This window comes from Giraffa tippelskirchi, chromosome X (genome assembly GCF_054371585.1).
Source record: "Giraffa tippelskirchi isolate mGirTip1 chromosome X, T2T-mGirTip1v1.2.pri, whole genome shotgun sequence".
Lineage (NCBI taxonomy): Eukaryota > Metazoa > Chordata > Mammalia > Artiodactyla > Giraffidae > Giraffa > Giraffa tippelskirchi.
In genome coordinates, this window is record NC_137289.1 from 57,270,747 (window position 1) to 57,279,037 (window position 8,291).

At 40.3% G+C, this 8,291-nt stretch overlaps 1 protein-coding gene across 3 annotated transcripts; it reads right to left on the bottom strand.

Moving 5' to 3' along the window:
- Positions 1 to 2,060: 2,060 nt before the first annotated feature.
- HNRNPH2 (heterogeneous nuclear ribonucleoprotein H2) lies at positions 2,061 to 8,142 on the bottom strand. Of its 3 annotated transcripts, none has more exons than XM_081565690.1 (2): positions 8,060 to 8,142; positions 2,061 to 4,347 (listed from the first exon to the last, which is right to left on the bottom strand). In XM_081565690.1, exon 2 carries the CDS (start codon positions 4,292 to 4,294, stop codon positions 2,945 to 2,947), a length of 1,350 nt encoding a protein of 449 aa, XP_081421816.1. In that variant the 5' UTR covers positions 4,295 to 4,347; positions 8,060 to 8,142; the 3' UTR covers positions 2,061 to 2,944. The 3 variants fall into 3 exon arrangements, with proteins under 3 accessions (XP_081421816.1, XP_081421814.1, XP_081421817.1); XM_081565688.1 differs by having other exon boundaries at positions 8,048 to 8,142; XM_081565691.1 differs by lacking the exon at positions 8,060 to 8,142 and adding an exon at positions 5,460 to 5,760.
- Positions 8,143 to 8,291: the final 149 nt, after the last annotated feature.

Sequence of the window (8,291 nt, forward strand, 5' to 3'; positions counted from 1 at the left end):
CGTTTGGTGACATCTAGTGGCTAACTGGAGAATCTTCGCTTATACTAAGAGAATGTTCTGGAAAATTAACTGAGCAGCCTGGAAAGCAAAAACTCCTACTTGTGAACCCTCTGAAAAAAGCCTCCTGAAAGCCTTAGGAAAGTGAAAGTGAAGTCGCTCAGTCGTGTCCGACTCTTTGCGACCCCTGGACTGTAGCCTACCAGGCTCCTCCATCCATGGGATTCGCCAGGCAAGAATACTGGAGTGGGCTGCCATTTCCTTCTTGGTGGCTCAGAGGTTAAAGTGTCTCCCTGAAATGTGGGAGACCTGGGTTCGATCCCTGGGTCGGGAAGATCCCCTGGAGAAAGCCTTAGGAGGGCAAAGTAAATAACTGGCTCGGTATGACATGAGTTGAAATGGTATCTTGCTTTCTCGGCAACTGTGCCAGAAATTAGAAGTCATTGAAGAATTTCAAATCACTACCCACTGTATCCTCAGTATGGTTTTCAATAAAAAGTGTCCTTGAATAAAATGGAATCAGGTAATACCAATTTGGTAATTGCTTCCGACTTCAGAGCGTTTCTCTGGGGCCTCAAGCTTTAAACAGACCAAGGATTTCCAGGCTAGGCAGGAAATCTACAAAAAAAAACATCTATGGAAGCTCAGGTGCAACTGGTATTGGCCTGAGGGCATCCAGGCCTGAAGGCCATTGAGATGTGTAATTGTTAATGGCCACTATGATATGGGCGGAAATGCAAGGTAACCTCAGATGTCACAGGTTTTCAAAGTCCTCACGGGAGATGCAAAGTATTATAAATAGCCATATGCAGTTTATACTTTCATAGAAAGTTTACTTGATACAGGATAGTGGGGGAGGCAATCAAGAATCAGGGAGCAAGCAGCTTCTTAGAGTTGCATTTTAGGGTTTATAGGCCTGTAGCCACTGGAGACGGAGAAGGCAATGGCACCCCACTCCAGTACTCTTGCCTGGAAAATCCCATGGACGGAGGAACCTGGTGGGCTGCAGTCTATGGGGTCGCACACAGTCGGACACAACTGAAGCGACTTAGCAGCAGCAGCAGCAGCAGCAGCAGCAGCCACTAGAGAACTATGATGAAGCACAAAACATGGTCTTGAGACCAGCTGCATCAGCAGATTCTCGAGCACCACCCCCGAACTACTGAATTTCAGAAACTGTTAAGAGTGGGCCCCAGTAACCAACGTTTTAACAAGCCCCATAAGATGATTCTGGCGCATACTAAAGTTTGAGTACCAGTGAGTTAAAACAAGCTTTAAATGCCCCCTTAAAAACCTTAAAGAGCTGATTCATCTCATTGTACAGCAGAAATCAACACAACGTTGTAAAGCAATTATCCTCCAATTTAAAAATATACCTTAAAGAGTGTTTCAAGACTATTAATGAATTCATGGAAGACACTGAATTGTTTCTGTAACATAGGTCTACTTCTTCTTTTGAACATATAAAGATGTCTCATCTTCTAAACTGACAGTTAAATGAAAGAAAGAGGATTATTTATTGGTCTTTACTTCTTTGGATTTTGGAGCATGCTGCCTTGAAAAAGTCCAATGTCTCCAGAGTAGCTCAATAGTCCTGTGGATGTGATGAGGATAAACATAGAAACAAACACAAAGATGCTCCATCTCAATATTAGTCTAAGGAAGACAAAGTAAAATAATAATGAGATACAACTTTCAACTAACTGGCCAAGAACAAGGAGAAAAACGTGCTTCATTGAGGATGCTATGGGGATCCTATGAGGATTCATTCATGAGGATGCTAAATTTTTAAAAATACACTCCTAGTGGAAACACAAAGTACCATAATCTTTCTGGCAATATAAATCAGAAGTCTCAAAAATGTGTGGACTTTTGACTAAGCAATTCCACTTCTAGGAATATATCTTAGAAATAAATAATGATATGTGCAATGATGTATGTGTAAAGATTTGAAGCTATATTTATAATAATTAAAAATTAAAACCAATTTAAATTTCACCAGCAGAGGACTGTATAAAAGAAATGGCTTATATAGAACATAATAAAAATGAAGTTGTACAAGATTTTTCCAGTTTTTAAAAGGAAGATTTATTTAACAAGTTTCACTTAGTACAATACATCTAATGGAAATCACAATACAAGGAAAGATTTAAATCAAAGCCTCAGAATTTCATACAAACAACATGACCAAACTCCTAAAGTATTGGTATTACATCTCAAAATTGTCCCAGAGCTTTTTTTAAAAAAAGTAAAAGTGTACACTCACGTGCCTTACAGGATATTAAACCAAAAAGCTAGAATTAACAAACATGCCAAATGTTTTCACTTGAAATCGTAGACACAGCTCCTATATTTGAGTTTTACAGAAAAGCATGTTTCTCAACATGCATCCAAAGTTTTCAATGTATCATGGTATAAGAGCAACATTTAACATAAGTGAAATTGCTTTAACCTAAATACGCTTACTGCTTAAGTACACTCCTACAACATAACTAACTTGAAGAAAGCTGAAGTTGTTTTAACAGTTATGGTCAATACTGAGCTTTGTTATTACATCCTAGGTGAATGTTTCAGTGTTCAAAATTACTGAGCTTGAAGTTTTAAAACAATCTTGACTTCCACTTTACAGTAAGCATGAATTACAAGCCTGTAATGCAAAACTGTTAAACTTAATTTTTGTTTCTTAAAAAAAAGAGAGAAAAAGAAACAAAGAAAGAGGGAGGGAGGATAGGAGGGAGGGAAGGAGCAAGAAAGGAATGAAAGGAAAAAGAAAAGGAAGCTAGCTGACCAAGAGTGATCAGAATCAATGATCATTCCCATGTACCAATCATACTGGATATGCCTGACATCATCCCTGTTCTAGTTAACTCCCATAAATGCACAGCTGTTACTTCTGTTGTTGTTTTATTTGTTGTTTTATTTCTGTTGTTGTTTGGTACGCCTCTGCCTAAGCGAGGTTTGATTGATAGTCACTGGAATTTTCCTGCAGAACTTGGTCATATCCACTCATACTACTCTGACCACCATATCCACCTCCGTAACCACCACTCAGCTGCTGGCTGGCAGGACCTCCATAACTAGACTGGTTGGATATGCCCATGCCTCCCATCATTTGACTACCATAAGCTCCACCACTGGCCCCGGCTGTAGAATTCAGAAAGAGCTCTACGTAGCTGTGATCATAGGCTCCCCCGCTCGTGCCTGCGGTAGAATTCAAGAAGAGCTCCACGTATCTGTGCTGCATGTTAGCTTTGTCTTTCGCCATAGCTGCCACCGCATCTTCATGAGTAGCGAATTCAACATCTGCCTCACCAGTAACTCTGCCATCAGGTCCGATTTCAATGTGTACTCTCATGGGATTAAGAGGTGAGAAGAAATTGTAAATATCGTTCTCAGTGGCTCTGTAAGGTAATCCCCTCATGTGTACACAGTGCCCTGTGGTGCTCTGAAAACTGGACCCACCATCTCCGTATCTATGATCGGACATGCCTGAAAAACAGTAATTGAGGTCTCTTCCAAATCTATCAGACCCAAAGCCATAGCCATCATTATAGCCACCGTAGTCGTCATAGCCTCCATACCCTCCACCATAGGCACCCCTCCTCATCCTTTCAAAACCAGCCCCTCTGCCAATGCTATTATACCCTCTGCCAGCCCCTGGCCTATCATAGGGACCTGGCCGCTGCATAGCCATGAGCTTTCGAGGGGGGTCATAGTGGGTTCGGACTTCAGCTCGGCTACTCTTGAAGATTTCAATGTACCGGTGCCCTATTCTTTCCTTGTGTTTCTTTAAGGCCTTTTCAGCTATCTCCTGCGAAGCAAACTGCACAAAGGCCTCCCCTGTGCTCCGCCCCTGAAAGTCCACCGGCAGTGTCATCCCATTTGGCACAATTTCCAACCCTGAAAAGAACTGAACAATCTCTTCCTTGCTACAGCCAAACGGGAGTCCTCTAAGCCGGACGAAGCCATCATTGGCAGTATCAGGACTATTTGGACCTGTGTGCTTCAACACCCAATCCATTTCAACACTGTTGGACTTGAATACTTCAACATATCTGTGTCCCATAGTTTCTCGGTCCTTCTTCAGAGCCAATTTCACTTCATCTTCAGACTCAAGTTCAACAAATGCTTCACCACTTGGTCTGCCTTCTCTGGTGTAGATGAAACGAATACCTGATGTGCCGTTTTGGATTTTACAATCGGAGAAGAAGCGCATCACTTCATCAGCTGAGCAGGACCAGGGCAGGCCCCTGACCTTCACCACGAACCCCTCCCTTCCTTCTGTGCTCAGCATCATGGTGGGTGTTGAATTCTTGGTGGCAGGTTCAGTTCAATGTAATTTTGGTATAGCTGAAAAAAAATTAAGACTATTGTCATGGAAAAATGTTCACAATACGGTTAAGAGAGAAAAAGCAAACTATTAATAGACAACTCAATTACACTGATAGCTTTTTCTTAAGACATTTGTATAACAGAAAGACTTCACCAAATTTCTAACTCATTCATTCATTCAACAACTATTTATTTGATACTTATTTTATGTGCTGGATACCATTAATGGTGGCTATTTCGGGGTGGTAAGATTATGGGAACTTTGTTTCAAATTTTGGTATAGCTGAAAAAAAATTAAGACTATTGTCATGGAAAAATGTTCACAATATGGTTAAGAGAGAAAAAGCAAACTATTAACAGAAAACTCAATTACACTGATAGCTTTTTCTTAAGACATTTGTATAACAGAAAGACTTCACCAAATTTCTAACTCATTCATTCATTCAACAACTATTTATTTGATACTTATTTTATGTGCTGGATACCATTAATGGTGGCTATTTCGGGGTGGTAAGATTATGGGAACTTTGTTTCAGGGAATGTTTCTTTTGGCCACTTCTGTATCTTTTAAGTTTTCCACATTCACCATATATAAACACAAAGTCAGGAAAGATATATAAAAGATGAAAAGATACACAAAATGAATGGCAACTAAATCAGTGATAGACATAGACACATAAAAGACAGCTACATCTAATTACATAAAAATGGAAAACTTCATTACATCAAAAGTAAGATTAAACATAAAAAACAAACAACAAATGAGAAGATAACTACAACAAACACATTACTATCTTTGTTATATTGAAAAACTCATACAAATTTAAATAATCAAGTAAATATTAAGGCCAAAGAGATAAATGGAAAAGAGACATTACAGAGAATTCACATCTTCATTTTACATTGTTCAGTTGCCAGATCCAGTACTAGGTTCTGGCATATAAGGATCAATAAGCACAGAAAGGACTCATGGTCCTACAGAGGCACTGTACATCTGTACTGAAGACAAAATGGGCAAATAAACATTTCTCTACTGTGACATAATTATGGACAGGGTGAAAGGGTGTTATACAGCAGGGACTGACTGGTCAATTCTATCAGCATAGAATAGTTAACTGAAGAGGACTAACCGGCTCAGGGATCCACAAATTATCTGCAAGGCAGGAGATAAGGCTGGCAAGAGATCAATCCAGAAGGTCTTATCAAAGGCTAGAGGCCTTTTAAGGGTTTTACGTGGGGCACTGAGGGGAGCAGAGGGGGAGGGAAGTAAGGGGAGAGAAGTGAGGGGAGGAAGTAGAAGAAGTAAAGTGAGGGGAGGAGAGTCAAGTAAACAGAACCTTTCAGAAATATTACCATGGCAACAGTGTAATGCTCAAACAAAGGGGGGTGAGGTGACACTACCAAGAGCAGCTAGAGCTCTGTTAGAGATATGTTAAGGTATTTATCTAAGGCAACAGCACTTTAAAAAAGGGGGGGAGGCAAGATACTTCTGAAAAGGGGGGAGAGGCAAGATATGATCTATGCATTCAAAGCAGTGGACTCTGGGGACTTGGTAACAGATTAAATGTATGGGCAATACAGATGTGAAGATACAGAAGAGTCTGAGAAATATTCAAACCTCATCAATCATCAGAAATACAAGTTAAAACTACAATTAACTGCCGTTTTTTCATACATCACTACAGTGAAAGTAAAACAGGAAGGATAAGTTGATACTGGTATTCCGGGTTCCCAAACTAATACACTCCCAGAGCAGTGAAAGTTGATGCAGTATCTCCAGAAAGCAATTTGGAAATATGTCATGCCTTTTGATACAGTAAATCCACTTCTGGTTATATTCCCTAAGAAGATCTGAAATTCAGACAAAGTTTTACGGAGCTAAATATTCTTTGAAAGATATTTTACTAAGAAATATAAAATATTGCCCACTTTAAAAATTGGAAAACTATCTAATAACATAAGAAATTACTTATGCTATAATCTTAAGTGACCCAAGATCATACCTGTTTTATAACCGCAACTGTGAGAAATATATATGTTCATATATCCTTCGACCATGCTAGAATTCCTTCCAGGAAACTGGTCAACAGAAATACTAACAAATGTTCACTGTTGCATTGCTAGTGATGGCAGAAAATTAGAAACCTAATTACCCATTAATAGGGGAATGGCTGAGTGAATTATACTTTATCCTTAAAACAGAAAGCCATGCAGCTGTTTTTTTTTTTTTTAAATCTGCCCTGACCCTGGAAGATTTCCAAACTAAATTAAATGAAGGAATAATGTATAGTATGAACCTACTTATTTTAAAATATAAGCAGGTACATCTATATGTATGTAAATGCAGAGAAGTTCAGGAAGCATGTAAGTTGTTTTTTGAGAAAAGGAGCACTGTAGGGTAGCAAGAATGTAGAGGAATTTCACTTTTTATGCTATATACTTCTAAATAGTTTAACTTTTAAAAATCGTGGTAACTGGAATTTTTTAAAAAGTTAGGAAAGTACCTGCATGGGGAATTTTGTCACATGTTAATAGAGGCTACTCTGAGCGGTAAGTTTATGGTTTTTTCAACTTTTTTCAATTCTTTTGTGCATTCCTAATTTTCTATAGAGAGAAACTTATTTCAGCAAAAAAAAAAAACCAGAAAACAAATTTAAATGTTTACTTTTGTGATATTTGGTATAGAAAATTTGATAAAAATTTCTATTTTTGTATGTGCATGGCTTATCTGACATGGTCTGGGAACAGCGGGCCTCTTGGAAAGACAGTGCAAAGTGTACTAACGTCCCTAAAACTACACCGAAGATTCAAGTCAACATTCACTAACTCCCTAAGATGTGCCTGGAACAATGCATGTGCAGTGCTAAGTCTTCCTATAGACCATTTTCAGGTCTGAGTAACAGATTTACACACTGGTTTTTTGCTTGCCTTAACTCTTGGACGACCCATTCCATTTAATGTCCCTACAGCCCTCTAGGCCTTAACATCCCCTGTGTGGGGACACGGAGGTTCTGCTTCATCACTGTGTCTCCTGGGAAGGCCACGAGGACTCTGTTGCCTTAAGTAGGAACTAGGATTCCATTTGTGAGTTAAGAATTTGTGCATTTACGTGCGTGTTATATACAGACGTTTTACAGACCGAAACGCTGACTAGTTATCTGCGAGTGATGAATTACGTGTATTTTTTTTTCAATTTATAGCATACCGTTATTTTTCCAAAGTCCAAAAATTGAACATGTAGCTTGTTAAAAGCCGGAAAAATAAACGTTATTTAAATATTTAATTCAGTAAAAACATTCATTGGGAGCCGCGGTCAGGCACGCAGTATTTGCCTAGATGTGCCTCTCCCTACAGACAGACAATCAGCCACTGGGGACTGGGTGCCTGAATGGGTGGACTAGCATTCAGACCACTGGACTCAAGATCTGTTTTTCCTAATCCGGGGACGTGGTTTTCCAATGTTTTTCAGCTTACGGTTTCTCTTAAGGGTCCTTTGAGACCCGCCCAGACAGACAGATATACAACAACACAGACAGTCACGAGCGTCCACCATTTCCCCACCAGGCGCAGCAAAGGCGGCTTCCCGGCACTGAGATGGGGGAAGGGGGAGCGGGGGAGGGGAAAGCAGGGAACGAAAAAGGCGGAGGCGGCCCGCGGACCCCGCTTTGGTCTGCATCATCACCAGCCCCGGGTCCCCGGTTCCCACCCACACACCAACCTCTAACGATACCGGATAATTTTCCTCTTTCTTCCCTCAAACGGCTTATAGCGAGACGGTAGACGACGACCAGAACTACTTCTGCTCACGTAAGCGATTGGTCACGTGAGGATCTACGTCATGTGAGATCTCGGTCACGTGAGCACCGCTAGGCTCTAACCCCGGATCATTAAAGTGCCGCACTTCCTTCTGGTATAAAAATAGGGCGGGTCGATATTCAGAAAGAGAGAGAGTGGTTGGTGGC

Excerpts from the sequence above, each read along its gene's own strand:
- HNRNPH2 (XM_081565690.1), bottom strand. The coding sequence starts at position 4,294 with ATGATGCTGAGCACAGAAGGAAGGGAGGGGTTCGTGGTGAAGGTCAGG.